This window comes from Serinus canaria, chromosome 1A (assembly GCF_022539315.1).
Source record: "Serinus canaria isolate serCan28SL12 chromosome 1A, serCan2020, whole genome shotgun sequence".
Lineage (NCBI taxonomy): Eukaryota > Metazoa > Chordata > Aves > Passeriformes > Fringillidae > Serinus > Serinus canaria.
The window spans coordinates 64,809,917-64,827,487 of record NC_066314.1 but is presented as its reverse complement, the minus strand read 5'-3'; the positions used below and the strand labels follow the sequence as shown (position 1 = coordinate 64,827,487).

At 41.5% G+C, this 17,571-nt stretch overlaps 1 protein-coding gene across 2 annotated transcripts in view; it reads right to left on the bottom strand.

The window, feature by feature from the left end:
* WNT7B (Wnt family member 7B) overlaps nucleotides 1-17,571 on the bottom strand; it is a 95,229-nt gene that overhangs the window by 26,010 nt on the left and 51,648 nt on the right. For both annotated transcript variants that reach the window (XM_009095101.4, XM_009095100.4), the window contains exon 2: nucleotides 17,148-17,374. In XM_009095101.4, the coding sequence (XP_009093349.1) occupies nucleotides 17,148-17,374 (227 nt within the window). The remainder of the gene's footprint in view (nucleotides 1-17,147; nucleotides 17,375-17,571) is intronic.

The window sequence follows — 17,571 nt, the reverse complement described above, 5'->3', positions numbered from 1 at the left end:
GGTGCAACTTCAAGGTGGATATTTTGTTTGTCAGCGTGGACTTGTACTCACTTTTTATGTTAGGCCACACAAATGTTTGAGATAGATAGATAGATAGATAGATAGATAGATAGATAGATAGATAGATAGATAGATAGATAGATAGATAGATAGATAGATAGATAGATAGATAGATAGATAGATAGATAGATAACAGATAGATAGATAGATGATAGATAGATGATAGATAGATAGATAGATTATAGATAGATAGATAGATAGATAGATAGATAGATAGATAGATAGATAGATAGATAGATAGATAGATAGATAGATATAACAGGAACCTCCTTTTGGGAGCACGTACAAAGCAAGCATATCCCAGGACATTTATCAAGTATAAGATACTGCTTTCAGATTAATGTGTATGGGATACAAAATAATTAACACATATAGGGCAAGAGCTGATCACCTAGGGCTCAATCTGCAGCAGGGTGTTGGCTCTAAAAGCCTGTCTTTTAGATGTTCTTCCACATAGTATTTTCCATGTGTCTGGCACAAAAATCCAGCCTCACCAAGAACTGAGAGAATTAGAAACCAAAAAAGCAAGGCTCCCAGAAGGTATCAAACTGCATGGGGAAGCCCCGAAATTGGCAGTAGAAAATGCAAGGAAAGGGAGAGTCTAAACTTATCCCATCAGAGTTAAGCCAGATTTCCCTGCACAGTGAGTCTTTCCAGCTTTGCTGGCAGCAATCATCTTAGTGTAATTGCTGGAGGGACATAGTGGTTTTTGAAAAGGAGAGCCCACCCTTAAAATATTCTGACTGGGGAAAAAAAGATTCTTTACATGAAAAACCAGGATATGACTTTCTTGCTTTCACTGATTAGAAAAAGGACATTCTTCTGAACATAACTTCTTCTAGTGTATTTTTCTAGGTTTTTTTTTTTTCTTTTCAGTATCATTTAACTTGGTTCTGTCAAGTACAGAATTAGGATGAGTTTATATAAAGTACTAATTCTACTTTGTCATGACATTTCTAAAGTAAGATTTATGAAGAGCAGCAGTATCTTTTATTAAACTGAATCACATACACTTGGCATCTATGTGACCTAAGAAGGGTCTAACAAATATATATATATATATTTATTTATTTGTTTGTTTGTTTGTTTGTTTGTTTGTTTAAATTCTCTTTCAGACTTTCAATCTAAATCCAGACAAATATCATGAAATGGAATAACCACTGTCCTTTTAGTTCTCACTGCAACAGCAACACAAGATGAGCATTATGTCAAATAACTGAAATAATGAAACACCTTGCTCTACACAACATTTCATGATAAGAGCAGTGAGTATGGAGGACATCCTGCTCAAACTGAGAAATGGTGACAGCCAGACTGGGAGGTCTGAAAAGCATTTCAGGTCAAGGAGAAACAGCTCCTGTGTGCCCAGGACAGCACTTTCCAGGCACAGAGATGGTTGTGCTTTCTTGCCTGGTGCCTCTGCTCTTCAAGGTGGCCTTCTTCTTAAGAAGTGCACAGACATAGACAAAAGACTTACATTTGACCAAAAAAAGGAAAAATAATTTGTGTCAAATAGTAGATCAGCATGTTGTCTTCTTCTGTAAAAATTCTGCACAGGAACACAGCAGAGAGGTTCTTGCTGCATTTGCTGGGAGCTGCTGTTGGATTATCTCCTGGAGGATGAAGGCATGAAGGTTGTCCTACAAATCTGTAGCTCACATTTATTCCTGACATGGTTTCTAATGCCTGGCAGGTGACCTTAGAGGACCAACTCAGCAAGTCAAATTCCACAAGCAAGTCACTTGCACTGTCACAGGTGACCCATCCTGTAGGTGTGGGGGCTTTCATGTGTTTGGTGCATTCTTGGCAGGGCAGAGTTTGGAAGGGGAGACAGCAGTGAGTGTTATGTGGCTGTTCAGGATGTTCTCACTCCCTGGATATCTCCCATGGCAGCAGATGTGCCTCACTGGCTTTAACCCACTCCACCCAGCCCTTCCAGCAGAGGGGCTGGGCTGGCAGCCCCCCAGCACGTGTCTGTGCTCTGCAATTTCTGCTCAGAGGTCACATCTCCTGGGCTGCAGCAGACAGGCTGGGCAGTAACCCTGCAAGTCCCTGCAGTCCTCTCTCTGAGCTCAGAGGTTGTGGAAAGCAAATGAGAAAGTTCTGGTGGAAGGGCTGGGTTGAGACTTGCTTTTGAATTTGCTTAAATATTTTCCAAATGCTCTTTCACGCTGCTTGTGGGGCTGCATTCACCTTTCTGATACATCTGGCTTGCCTGTACACCTTGCTGGGAGAGAGACAGGGTCAAGAAATGATGTCCACCCTACTTGGTGTTTAAAGGGTCCTTGCCTGGTAGTCACATTTGTAACCCCAGGGAGTAAGACACAGCACAGATCACACATATGAAAGAGATTTAAAAGAGTAAAGAGCTCAGAGAAGTTTGGATAAATACACAAAGTTTAGATTCTGATCCAAACCTCTCTGGTTTGCAAAATGAGTTTGGAAGCATCACAAGAGCAAAGTCTGTTTTTTCGGCTCTGGAGTTTCTGGTCCTGACAAGAGCTGGGAAGTGACAAGGTTCACATAAACAAGGAAGGTTCATCTGAATCTTCTCAGGACCTATAACAGATTCTGAATCAATGTTTCATCTGAGCCTGTCCAGCTAACCCCACTGGGTCAGGTTATCTGACCTAGCAGACAAGTGGTTGCTGTTTAGTATTTGTGTTGTGTAAAGTTTGTGTCTTGCCATGGACTGAGAAAGCTCACCCTAAAATGGGGATCCAGACCTGCAAGAGATTGACAAATGGCAGATGCCATAACAACCCTGCAAGCTACCTGCTGAAAAAACTAAATTTTATAAGAATAAAATGATCCAATTTCTAGCCCACAGTCAATTGTTTTTAAGCAGTATACCCTAGAAAGGAATGATGAGTTTTAAACGAAGACAAGAAGAAAAATGTCTAGGTTTTTAAGGTACTCCAGCTTCAGACAAGGATCTAGGCTTTATGGCCAGAAAAGGAAGAACAAGGCCCTTTCTGCTGTACATGAGTATTTCAATAGATAGATTGGTATTAATACCAGTCTTCGAGATGCTGCTTGTGTAAAACTGCTCCTAAAACCCAGGAGCGAGTGTCTCTACTGCAAATCCCCCATTAAAATGAGAAATGGGTCTCACTAAATAATCTTTCCAGCCCCCCACTTTCCAGCAGCTCCTTTCCAGATCTGAACTTTGGAGCTGACCCCTGTCTTTGTGATGGGCCAAACCAAAAGCCAGATCTGAACACCGCTGAACTCTGGGAAAGTTCAAATCTATCGTTTGTGGTTCAGGTTCAGCTCTAATTAAAATGGACCAGTCAGAAAGGCAAATGTCCTAAAACCAAAACAAAACAAATGTTTCACGTGAAAAGTTCTGGGCTGGGCTATATGGTACCAAGTAGTGTTTTTGTCTATCACATGATGTCATGGTCGTCTGGTTAACACAAACTGACAGCATGCACATGCTGCTGTGTGAGATGTTCCATGCAGACACTTTGAATCCAACTTCAAGAAGAAGACAGTATTCATGGAGATGCTTTCATAATGTGCAAAACCCCATCAGCAATCTTCCTGCCACTCAGCTCTGAGGGTAGGCTCCACCTTGCAAACTTTCCATGTCCATCCCTTCCAGTCCAGGGTCTCTCAAAGCACGGTGTCCTGCCTTCTCTGAGTGAAGCTTATGCCTCATTATGTCACCAGTATGTGGATTATTGCCACTAATCCCTGAGAACAAACAAGAAGGGGGTGCTGCAGAATCTTTGGTTGCATAAGAGGGCAGGGAGAACCCAGCTAAATCTCCAGCTCAGTGTTTCTGTTTATCCTATAGTTAATACTGCAGTGTAATAATCAAGATGGTTGATCAGTGGACAAGGGGAAAGCAAACAAAAGGGAAAGGAGCTTGGTTTCAGCATTTCTGAACTGCTGAAGTGAAAGAAAATGGGAGACAGCAAGGAGAAAGAGAAAGGGGAAAAGTGTTAATGCCCCATCTCTGGTGTCAGGATGTGCACCAGCAGCTAGAAAAAGAGGGAACACAGACAGGAAGATTTTCTCAAAGAATCACAGCACACATATAATAAGTGACCAGAATTTACTCTCCCTGTGGGCTTTATTCTGTCCCTTTCATGTTACATGTAAGTACTGAACCTCAGTGCAGTATTTTCTCTTTGTGAAATTTGAGTGGACAATTACCTAAGGTTTTCAAATTTCCTTCTTCTGCAAACTAAGGTAATAATCCTAATAGGACTCTTCTACTGGCATTTTTCACTCTGGGTTTTTTTTCAGGCCTGGACTCACTTTTTAGAAGACCAAATTCCTCCACGATATTTCTTTCTTTTCCTTTTTCTTTCCTCTTTGAGAAAGAAGACTTTGACAGTAACTAGTTTTGTTTGAGGATATATCCCAAAAGTTTCAGTGGAGGTTAGACCCCATTCATTTCAATTCCCCACTGAAATTAGTCATTGTTAGTTTCCAGAGAGGGAGATATGAAGTGACTTGCTCAAGGTCACACAAAAAAGCACAGCTGGGAGCAGAGAACAAGCCCATTATCTCCTGGTCCACACTTACTTTCACCATAAAATGATTGTTCTTACATTGAATGAGGAGACACAGGTATGTGAAAAAGGAAAGGAAGGAAATGGTATTGAGCTTCTCCTTGTGATTCCTTCCTCAGCTTAGATAAAGAGAATAAAAAATTATTTTATCCATTCTGCATTATTATTTCTCAAGTTAAAGAATATTCAAATGTTGTCACTCAAGAAATTTTCAGTTCAATTTCACTGGTGAAGTTGTAACTAAAAGAACAATGTCATCAATCATTCTTAGCAATGTACTAAATTCTATTTACAGCACAATTTCAATGACACCATAACAATAGGAAGCAGTAAAAGACCCACCTAAGCAAAGGAATGAGACACAATATTTTTTTCCTGCATAAATTTTGTGAAGTTCATGAAATAGGATTTCCAGAAACCTAGTTATTACTTTGGAATTTTCTTTAAAGCAAGAAGTAGAGTAGAATGGAAATAGATACCTGCTCATCCATACATTATAATGTGTAATCATCATTACACATGATAATGCATTGATGGTTGAAAGAATCCCTTGGTGTTTTGTCACTGTGACAAATATGGCAGGAAATATATGCTTGTCAATTTGTGCTAATCCTGCTCTGAGAAGGGAGGACCCAAATGCTTAGGAATGAGAAGCAGTCAGAGAATAAAACCCACCTGTTTAGGAAAGTTCACCACCTTTACTATGCCCTTAATGAAATACCCTGTCTGATTCTGCCTGGGGTACTGGCATTAGCAAGTTTCCAAAATGTAGACATCAAGATAATCCTTCAAAAATGCACTGTCAGGTGCCCACCATGGATAGCCAGAGCTGCCTCAGCTTAAAGCAGGAATGCACCAGTGCTCTGTGCTGGCCACTTTGGATTTTGGATCCTGCCATTGTCCTTCACCATTACTGATTTTTCCTGCTTTTGGCCCATCCCTTTTTCTTTCCCTCTCCCTTCTCATCCATTTATGGGTCTGCTTCACTCTTTCCCACTTCCTCACGTCCCCAGCCAGAGAGTTGAAAGGCTCCCATTACAAAGATTGAAAACACACTCCATATTAAATGTAACAGGATAGTATGACCAGCAGGTCCATGTTTCAAACACATTCAATTTATATCACAGCTGAGAATAAAGAGCAGGGGAAGATACTTGGTGGGTTGCTGGAGGCTGTGGCTTCCATTTTTTTGTGCAACATGTCTCTGTCACTTGCTAAATAGGTGCACCATCTGGTGGTAATTTTGGACTCCCAATTCTTAAATTTCCAAAGAGCAGCAGTGGAGCTACGCCTGTGGTTGCAGCATTTATTTTGGGTTTTGCCACTATCTGTCTAAAAGTCCTCAGCAAAGACAACTTTTGCAGGTACTACTGGTGAATGAGTACTAGGAATTGGTAGGACTTTAAAATAGGGATCAAGTTTCCATGTCTGCCAAGTGGGGAAGCAGGTTTGGCTTTATGAGAGGGCCAAATGCTCCCCTGAGGAACTATATACATAGAGATGGAAAAATTTCCAACACAAAGAGAATTTAGGTATTAAGGGAGCCTAAACACCCAGGATAGGCAACAGGGACCATTGTGCAGTCAAATTAAGATGCAAATCACCCTCTGGAAGCGTTTCTCCCTGTTCTTTGACCATACAAGGAAAACAGCCTGACTAGGTTCCTATCTCAGACATCTCAAGCAAATGCCTGGGGCTGTGTGATGAGAAACTGGGCCAAAGAAAAGAAGTGAGGAAGGGGCTCCTCATTTTTCTGCCTTTGTGTTGTCTGAAACCCTTTAATTCAGCAGCAGAGAGAAGCCACTTCTACCTCTTGTGCCATTCCCCTCAGGAACTGCAAGGTTGCACTGACCATGTCTGATGGGATTAAATGGAGATCTCTTCTGAACAAGGTGGCTGGAGGCTGAATCAGAGAGAAGATGAGGTTCCACATTGTGGTGAAGAAATGAGTGAACAGGTAAAAATAAGTCATGATCCACAAGTGATTTTTTTTTTCATTTTAGCAATGTGAATAAAGCTGAAAAGTCTACAGCAGTTCCATGCATGTCTGTTGAGCTCCCATCTAGAGAGAGCAGAGCCTCCTCCCAGTGCACCAGGGAGAGATGTCTGGGGTCAGAGCAAACCAAAAAGACACCTCAGTAATTCAAGCCCATTTAACTAACACCAGCTAAGCCTCGGAATCATCCTTCTCACACAATCCCAGAAGAGGAGCTTGAACCTCTGCAGTGGAGAGAGCATTATAGATAGCAAAAAATTACACTTGTGGCTAAAAGCAGTCTCCTAGATCTACTCCAAGTGGATCTGGGATGGGCAGAAGGACCCATCCTTGGCTTGTTCCTGCATGCTGGCTTTCACTATGACTTCTGTATTCTGCAAACCTCTTGGTTCTGCCTTTAAAAAGAGGCTTTCAAAGCCTCTCTAACAGCACTTACAGTGGAGGGTTAAAAGTTAAGCATGTATTGGGTAAAAGAAGCATGGCTGGAGTCAGTTCCCAGTTTGAATACTGAGAGAATGACTACCTTAGAATGCTAGATTCACTTTTTCATGTCTCCAAATAATAGATTATAGAGTACTCTTGCTGCTTGCTTTATTTCTTTTTTTTAATTTTCCTCTTCTATCAGTAACAAAAATATTATTCTTCACAGTATGAACATCAGTAAGAAATAAACTACAGTCATGCACAATTTGATCCAATGCTAAAAGGTCAGGCATGATACGCAAGAAGGAAATTTTGTCAATTAGAAAATGAGGTATTTGTCAGATGTAATATTTTGCAACACACCAGCCACTTTGTTAGGAAAAGAAATTGCTCGTGACTGGAGGCACGATGGCAAACTGCATGGATCAGTGGTCTAATCCTGAATGCTAAAATATTTGTTTGCAAACCAAAACGTGCAGATAACAAATGCTGTGTTTTTTGCAATGTTTGCACATGCCTCTCTCTGCATTTCAAGTTTTCAATTTAGAAACAGATAGTTTACCAAACAGAACCTATCCCTAAGAACAGAGGAGCAAAGGGAGGGATGCTGCTACACATGTAACTCTGAAGTCTAATGTTATGTTTAGCCTGTCCTGCTTGGTATAGAGGTTGGACTAGATGACCAAACCTATCATCTGTAATTCTAGGGGAGAGATTTTGACAACACACTTAACCGCAGTAGTAAAGCTCAGGGAATCTCCAGAGTCATTAGAACCCTAAGTTTTTAAGGTAGGTGCTGTCCTGCACTCCCTGTCACCCTCCATAAAGAACTTCCCCTGCACTGGCAAGGTTTGGCAGCACCTGCCTGTTTGCAAAGTTGCTCTGTACTTGAAAAGTCAGATGTTATCTGGTTGATTGTCATTTAACAAATTGGGGTTTAGCTGTGTCCCTCTATGAAATTCAGCTTCACTTTCAACTTCTGCTCATAACCAAAGGCCAGGAGACTTTTTGATGCTTCTGGAAAAACCAGTGGCAAAATTTCTACTGACAGCAATAGGACAAGAACTTGGCCCCTGTCCTTTTGGATGAAGCCCAGCCCCACTTTATTTGACTCTTAATGTCATTTGCCTTCCTGGCTTAAGCATGCATTACGTTCTAAGTCATTGACCAATAGGACTGGGATGCTGAAGTAACTAATGAGTCAGCATGCTATGGAACATTTGTACTCAGCAATTTTATTAAAAATTGATATTAAAAAATCACACTAAATGAGCATTAATGCTCCTTGGAGGCACTTGGAAGTAAGGAAGTGCCAACCTTAAAGCTGTTATGCAAAGTTAGCCCTGTGTCCAAACTTTGGTACAGAGTTCAACTAAACCATAGCCTAGAATTTGTACACTGTCTTTTCCATGGGACCTCTGACTGACTCATCCCAGGGGAAACCAGAAAAGCAATATGGAAAATGTTACCCTGAATAGCTACAGACAAAGCTGAAAGAGAAAGGGAGGATTTTTGTTCTGGCCAGTGCTGAGCAGGAAATGCTCATCACAGACCCAAGGTCCCATCACAGGTTCCTGCCCCCTTTCCACTACACCTAAGCACACAAGTAGGATGATCAAGTGCCAAAACTTATGAGTACCCACCTCTCTTCCCCCAAAAATGTTTATTTTCCATACTGATACTTAGATGGAGCAATTCCATACAATAAAAAGGTCCAATTAGTTTTGAACCATGGAAACAATGTGTTAAGCCCCATCCCCATGTCAGTCCATTGGTTTTTCAGGAGGTCTGAGGTTTAGGGTCACAGGAAGACAGTGTGTTGTGCTATCTGATGTTTCCTACCAAGCTGTGCAGTGCAATGGGCCCTTACATCCCAGAATACCCATGGAAGCATGTGAGAGCAGAGATCCAGAGACTTGAGTCTCCCAAGTTACAGTTCTTGGCACTAATTTACATCAATGCATGGAACAATTTAAAATTAAGTGCTCTGAAAACAAAAATGGAATTGCTCACAGTCAGGTATGTCAGTGTATTTAAATTTGAAAATGTCTGCAGAAAAGCACCTGTTCCAAGAAAATCTTCACTTTTATATGAAACAGAATGGAACAAAAGCCCTTTCCTCAGAATGGAAATTCCAGATTTCATTCAGATCAGTAACCACCATTCCCCATCCAGCTGCAAGCCACACACAGTTCACCAAGTAATTGTATTACCATATTAGTGCTGTGTTTGGAATAGGGATATCTGCCTTCGAAAGAAAGACTGCTGCCAAATAGGTAAATATTTAAATGGCAACAAGAACATTTTAATTTAAGGGAATTTATGCTATTCCTCACACACAGGACCCTTGAGGGAAGAGAAAATACAATTGAGCTGAACAGTAAAATACTTGAACTGAACAGTAAGACCTTACAAAAAGACAAGGAAGTGGAGGAGATAAATTGAGATATATAAACATCTGTCTGTTCATGGCTGGAAATTTTATATGTTGTAGACTATATATGCTTCTATTTCTTTTATAGGGAGACAAAGAAATAAAAATTATAAAATTAATGAGCCAAACTTTCAGTTTTTCTAGTAAAGTAAAACAAAATTTATTTTGGTCAACTCATAATTTACAAATGGTACTGTCCATTTATGTTTGTCTCTTTCTCTAGAACTTACAATGTATTTTGGAAACATTACTAAGGCCTCCCTGAATCATTTTGAAGTTCTGACATCTAAGAAATTTTTAAAGCACAAGGAGATTATCACCTACAAATGTTCAAATTGATTCACCAAGCTGGGAATCCTCCATCCTGTCAAAAAAGGATGTTTCTTTAAAACAACAATGCTTTTTTAGAATAAAAAGAAAATTTTCTTTTTCTAAAAACACCCAAGTGACAGACATTAGGAGTCTGAACCTAGTACTCCCACAATAACCTTTCTCCTCAGTTAAAAAAGTACAAATTCCTAGCACTTTAAGGGTTTCATAACTGTTTTGCTACTCCTTCACAACCTCAGCTACCGCCAGCTGGGAGGGTTTATTTTCTTATTCTGGTTTGGGTTACTGTCTCACCTTGTTACTTGTGCTAGTGAAAAGCTTATCCAACCTTCAACAGTAAGGAAGTCTGAACAGTTTGAGCCAACTCCTCAGCTTCCCCCAAAGATGATAATGCAAACTGAAATGCCCTCTCACATACTTTGCCTTGTTATTGCTGCATTTTCACACCTTTTCCCCATGCTGGGCTTTCAGCTGAGATGAAGTGCCCTGAGGAAACTGCTCTGCTAAGGCAGCTGCCTTGGAGCACTTTGCTCACTGCCTGTAGCCTAACCCAGACCAGCACACAGGGCTTTGGCTGGAGCAGCTCAGCTTTGCCCCAGCATTTCTACCTCTGCAAGGCAACTTGTGGGACAGCCCCTGACACACCAGAATCCTCCTGCAGGAATATAGGGCTAATAGGTGAGAACAAATAGATTGGACATCCTAAAGGTTAAAGATATTTTGGCTTCTTCTACCAGCAACAACGTGCCACTTGTGAAAATAAGGGTGCTGTTTGAGACATTTCAAGAGGAGGTTTTGCAGTGACTGTTTGCAGGGTGGTAAATCTTTCCTCCAAAATGAACATGTGGAGGAATTCCTCAGATTTTGGGGGTTTTATCTCTTTACTGCCTGCCTCTACCTGCCAGCCACTTACCTAGCTGCTAGGGGTGGAGACATCCAAGTCTTTTTTATTTTTTTTTTCATTCAGGCTAATAATGAGAAAACTCTCCTTCTCCAAATAACCAAGAAATATATAACTTATTATGCACCTCTGTGCTTCTATTAAAAGTTATGCTTGCTTAAGCCCCAGATCATTAATTTTTCCATGGTATTCATAGCTTAACTAAATCAAATGGGCAAATGCAATAACTCCACATGGTTTCTTGGGAAATGGACACCAGCAGTCACTCCAAGCTGGCTACATGAGCAATAAAGACACAGTTTGTATTGGTCCTGCATCATCTTCTGGGGCTGCACACATCCTCAGTACAGATGGCAGCCTACAGAATGCATCCTGTGCACCTCTCTCCTGGAATCCCAGACAGCCTGATGCACTAGGAGATGAAAGCTGATGCCATGCCCTGAGAAGCCACCCCTCACACTGGAGGGTTTTTACTGTATCCTAGCACCAATGGAGAAATCTAGTTCAAATTACTGAAAACAGATTTATTTCTGCTCTGTTGCTTGAATGCTCAAAGAACATTGTTGTCTGGGCCCATGCTATACAACAACAAAAAACCCCAAATTTTTCCACATTAGGTCCAAAAGCCACTGTGCAATTGAGGTTCCCATAGCTGACAAATGCCTAAACCAATCATAGCACCTACTGCTATGACAAAGATAATTACTGCCTTTCCGTTGGTGAAGTGTGTACCCTGCTCTGTATCATATTTAAAATAATCTAATTCCAACTCATTTTCCCCCTCCAAATTGTTTCCAGCTGTACAATTCCTCTTTTTCCCCCATATTGTTTTTATTGGATATAGTGCAAGTTCGTAAAGATAGATTTTCCCATAATAAATACACAGATGTTAGAATAATAAACATACAGTCAACCTGATATATGAATATTACTAAGCCTTAACAAACATATAACAAACAACATAAATTGATTTTCAAAAATTGAAAATGAGAACATAAAGTAGCAGAGAAAGAAATGGCAGGAGGAAATAAAGGCAAAAAGTGAGCTAGAAATGTACTTACTTTAGCAAACTGTCTGGATTCATTTATGGTTCCCTTTATTGACTTGCTGATAGCATTAAAGCACAGCTCTGGTTGTAAAGCATTCCTAAGAATGCCGCCTGTCTTCATGCATCCCAAGTTTTCTGCTCACACTGAAAGCCAAGCTTCCCAAGTTGGCCAGCTCATACCACACCAGACACTACTGTGCTAGATTAATCCATCTGCTTGGACCCAAATATCCATTTTTGGAGAATAATGAGCCTCTCTACTCCTCCCATTTTTGGTAGGAAGTTTTTATGAACATTTGGCTTCTCGGTTAAACATCATCGTAGCCCGGAGTAAAAATTACTGGATTCATATGTGGAATCCAAATTTAATTTAGCCTATATATGGCCTGAACAAAGAATAATTTAGTGGCTGACACCCCCTCAGCATGTATGATAAGATGCCAACTGCTCCTCCATGACGCCATCACTTAGATATCTTCCATGCCCAATTCCCATATTTTTTCAGGCCTGCAGCTGAAACATGGGATCAAGAGGGGACTGACAGTGTTACCTGTTTCCACTACAAAGAGAGCCAGAATCCCTGTTGTTTATGAGTATCTCTCCTTCAGAAGTTGTCCCCCTCCTTTTCCCAGTCTTCTGTTTGGAGTTATCCATCCTCTTCCCAGTTTATGTGTGCATATGTACAAGTGCATGCTTGCAGAGAGCTGTGACATTGAATTTGATTGCGTTTGCCAAAAGTCTCCTTCACCTGGGAGTTAATAAAATCCATGCACAGATTTTGTTTGTTGCTTAAACTGTAGGGTTTTTCTTTCTCCTATCCCTCCCCCTTTCTGCCTGGAGAGTGGATCAAAAGTTAAATGAATGGGAAGAGGCAAGAAATTTCTCAAGAAGTTCTTCTCCTAAACCTGCCCTGGCAAGCAGAGCTGTAACTTCCTTTCAGATGCATCCTTTCAACACACCAGAAAACTACAGATCAAAACAAAGGGTAAGACATTAAAAAAAAAAAAAAACCCAAACAACAAAATCAACTTCAGAACTCCCTTTGGTTTGGTCTGCTTATTAATATTTCCCTGTCAGGTGTCCAATTTAATGATTTTCCAAATCACTGCACCAGTGACACAGCCAAATATTGCTAAATCACGCTCATTTTCCACATCATGAGTTTGAGAAAGGAGACAGGTACAGATCACTTTGGATATCTTGACAGATCTATTTTTCAAAACACCAGAACAGCTCAGTTTTGCCCTGGATTTAGCACTGGTAAGGGCTGCCTGTTCATAAGCACTTCAGTTTAAAGGATTCCAGTGGAAAGGGTCAATGCACAAATAATTAGCCAGAATAATCCACTGTCAAAGAACAACAGCAGGTTTCATGTCTGATATTGATTCAGACTTCATACTGCTGCTGCACTGCTGGCTTTTCTGGGGGGAGTTCTTTGCTTTCAATGCTATTAATGATCTGCAGCTTTCAGAGGCATGTAGGTGACAAATTGCTCTGCCCATCCTTTGGGGGAATAGAGACCTAGTGCTGGAGCTCTTTTGTGTCAATAACCTGACAGGACCAGAGGCTTTCCTCTTCCAGATCAGGGTCCTCACTTTCAAAATGTTAGAATGGCAATTATCTTTCAACCACTAATAACATTTGATGTATCATTATTTTTAATTAGTTTTAAAATATTTAAATTTTAATTTTTGAATACAATTGTTTAAGAGGCAAACTTTAAAGAGGCTTAAAGCAAGTAGAATGAGTGGAGAGTACAGAAGAATATTTGAGAAGCTGGCCTGAAAACTGGGGATGAACAAAGGAAGGTGACAAATACAAAAATGTACAAGGATAGCATGAGTAAAGTAAGAGCAGGACTGACTTTCTTTGGGGACTGACTTTCTTTGGGGATGGCATGACTATGGAAGAGTTCCCATCTATAAATAAATCAAAATAAGCTATGCATACACAATGCTTGGCAAATTCATCCCATGCTACAGCCTTTGTTCATGCTAGTAATTTAGATTTCTCTGTCACTTTTATGTCTGGCTGCTATAAATCTTTCACCCCAACACGAAAGCCCCATGATTTCTACAACTGTTATTCCATCCCCTGGACTATTTCAATTGTTTTTAATATAGATTCCATGTACTGTATTGGTGATGCAGCCCTCATTCACTGGAGTACCTCTGTGAATAAGGAACTCCTCACTGATCCATCTTAGGGCTTAGCTAATAAACTGAGGACTTCTCCTGGCACAGTTGGATCCCTAGAAATCACAAGGTGGGACATGTGTCCCTGTTTCATGCCTTCTGGCTTGGTGGTGGGTGGAAGACATGCATGGTTAGAGCACAAAGGCACCCAAGAGGTGATGGCAGAAAGAGATGCACATGCCTTGGAGAAACCTCATGTTGGGTGAGTCTGGGTGTTTGCTTTGAGTTTTGAAAGGGGAGTCTTGCATCAAAATACAAATTAGAATAACCATAAATCTGTACTTGTCACTGTGGTGGTAGAGGCTTGGTCAGTCCTTCCTGTGCAGCAAGAGAGTGATCAATATGTCATCACTGCGTACTTTCCCTCCCTGCCTGAGACCTGAATACCTCACCTTCAGTGTTCATCTCCCCAAGGGGTTCTGGGACAAAGCTTTCCTTTGGGGTGAAGTGAAAAACATGCCTGACTTATTTTAGTTTTAGTCCTTTCTCCAGCATGTTCAGGAAGAACTGAATGGGTGGTTTGGTGTTTCTGTGTCAGACATGGGTGTGTTCTGTTACACGTGTGAATATTTGTACTTTTAAGTAGTTGGGTTTTTAAATCTTTGTCCATTTTTTACCTTTTTTCCCCTTGCTAGTGTAATAGCACTACTTCCTAAACCCTATCCTTTTCCTAGGTACTGACCTCATCATCTCTGGGTGCTACCCCAGTAATAAAGGAAATGAAGACTTGTGGGTTATGGGGTCCTTTACAGACCTGCATGGAACTCATCTGGCTCGGCTGGAAGGGGTCATGTAAACCTTCTGCAACTGTTGGAGCCTGTGTGGTTTCACACCCAACAAATGTCAAAGCAGAACTCAGCTGCAACAGCCAAGTTTCATCTGTGTTTGGGTTAACCCATAAAAGAACCCACCAAATTCCACATCAGTCATTCCAGACTTGCAAGAAACCACCCAGCTTCAGTGAAGAGGTCAAGAATCTGGTAAACATTTTGGCACATATGGCTTGAACAGTGGCTCAAGAAAACCCTGGTTTTTTCCAGCTTTGTATTGTCTGACCAGACAATACCTGATAGCTGGTGCATCCTAATGACAAATAATTTCTGTTCCTTCTAGCTCTTACCTTGCATTGAAACATTGAGACTGAAAGCACAACTACAACTTGCCCTCTTTATGCATTTGAACTGCCCTCACTTGCAAAGTTTTGGAGGATGAAAGGAGTCTCTGGTGAAGAGGATTGCTACCCACAAGCACAGTGGTGAAGATGGCGAGGCAGCACAAGATCCTCAGCTTGAAGAGGAGAGCAGAAATTGTGAAGTGGTGAAAGTGGTGAAAGCCTTTTCACTGGAAAGCTTTGTGATGACACCCAGGCTGGTACAACCCTCCAGAGTGCCTCTTCTCAGGCCATAAGAGGTCTCACAGAAGGTAAGACAACTCACTTATCTAAGGTCAGGGCATGCCTGCAAGCTTTGGCAGATGAAAACAGAGCATGAAGAAGCACAGGATGCTTGGCAGATGTATATTTTCTGACAGCAACATAATTCTGGTTATCAACTGAAAGCAAACAAACATAATACCAGCCAAGGAGGACCAGACCACACTTCCAACAGTCAAGACAAGTGACTAGATTTTTTTCTGGCTCATTTAAATTTGAAGGCAGAAGTCAAAAGTTAGGTTAATTCCTGAATATGATGCCTTGAGAATGCAATGTAAAGCTCACAGAATATGACAGACCCTCTGCAAATGTAAGTCAATTGCCCAATGCCACTGTATTTATTCCCTTTCAACACTTTACAGCTGAACCACTGCGACCTTAAAGCACCCAGACTTCAGCCAGTTTCTCAGATTTGGATGTTCTTTCAAAAAATATTCCATTCCCTTGTTGACCCAAACATGCTTCAGTTTTTGGCATTCATTTCACAAGGTTGTCAGAAAAAACCCCTGACACCTTGACCACCACCAACAGCCAAAGCACCATGTGAGTCGACACCTCTTTGCACAGATGAAATTAAATGTTATGCCTTTTTTCATACAGTTTTAATGAGATCTTATGTCCGACCACACTCAGCTGTATTGGAAGCACAAGACTCACCCAAACCATTGAATGTAAGAGGTATCACCCAAAGGAAAAGGGGATACAAGGAGAACAGGCTACAACCCCACTGAGAAGCTGGATGGTATCACTTTGAGTGCCCTTGAGAGAGCCACACAGCTCAACATGTTATCCCAACCCAGAGCAGCAGACAGGAGAGTGGGCAGCCCTTGGGGGAGAGAGAAAAGGTCAGGAATAAGATAAGGATACCCAGCTGGGTGATGAGGAAAATAGTGACCTCAGTGCTGGAAACAGAATCTCCCCTGTGAAATAATACCAGACACAGGGTAAATGAAAAGGTATTGATTTAACTTCTGCCAGCTAGCAGCTTGTCAGGCCAAGGCCATGTATTATTTTCTTTGCATATGTTTCCTGCCTCAAATCACTTGCAGTATTTTCTTTGCAGTATGACAGCAACACTAAAATGTATCATTGCCACATATTGGAAGGCCAGTGTTGTATGCACAGTACTTCCATCAATTATTTGGGACTCTTCCATTGCTTAAGCTTCTGGGAAGTCTGAACAAAGAATAATTTAGTGGCTGACACCCCCTCAGCAAGTATGATAAGATGCCAACTGCTCCTCCATGACTTAGATATCTTCCATAAAAAAGACATTCCCATGTCTTTTCAGGCCTGCAGCTGAAGCATGGGATCAAGAGGGGACTGACAATGTTATCTGTTTCCAGTACAAAGAGAGCAAGAATCTCTGTTGTTTATGAGTATCTCTCCTTCAGAAGTTGTCCCCCTCCCTTTCCCAGTTTTCTCTTTGGAATTATCCATCCAGAGGGATTTTTCTGAGCTGCTTTCAGTTAATTTTTGATTGGCCATCATATTCACCCCAGTTATCATGACAGCGTGTAACAAGACAACAGTTGGAAAAACTCTTTTCATGGGCTGTGACCTTGGATGGCTGTGCAGGCACTGAGGCCATTGCAGGGTCTGAAGTTGCACAGATATGAGTGACTTCATCTGCAGGTCACTGGAGACTCCGTGTCTCTTGCCAGTGGCTTTTCACCCAGTGGAATCACACAACTGTTCTGGAAGCCACTGAGCTCCGAGGGCTATAAACCTTCGCAGGAAAGGTAAGAGAAAGCCATCCCAAACAGATCCCTACAGCCCTGCAGGGACAGAGACACCCTTACCTACTCGAAGCTCTTGTCCAAAGACTGTTTTCTCTCCCAGAGCAGAGCAGTTCCACCTCCCGTAGCGGAACTGGTACTGGCACTCATTGATTCCCATCTGCGCCCCTTCCCCGATCACGATGATGGCATCAGGGCGGCTCTGGCAGATCGCGCGCTGCCGAGGGGCCAGGCCTGGGATTTTGTTGCAGATTATATTAGCTCCTAAAGCCACCACGGATGACAAAGCTCTGAAGAAAAAAGCAGAAAGACACGTTATAACCAAATTGAGGTGACCAGGTGCTGCTCTGTGGCTGGCAGGGTGCTGTGCAATAGGGGAAGGGTCGGAGGTTGAGTTCCTGTAATTATACCTCTGGTCTGGTATAGCAGCCTGGAAATCTCACAGTAATTCCTGGTCTGGTTTGTGCCAGAAGAAACAAAGAAATTG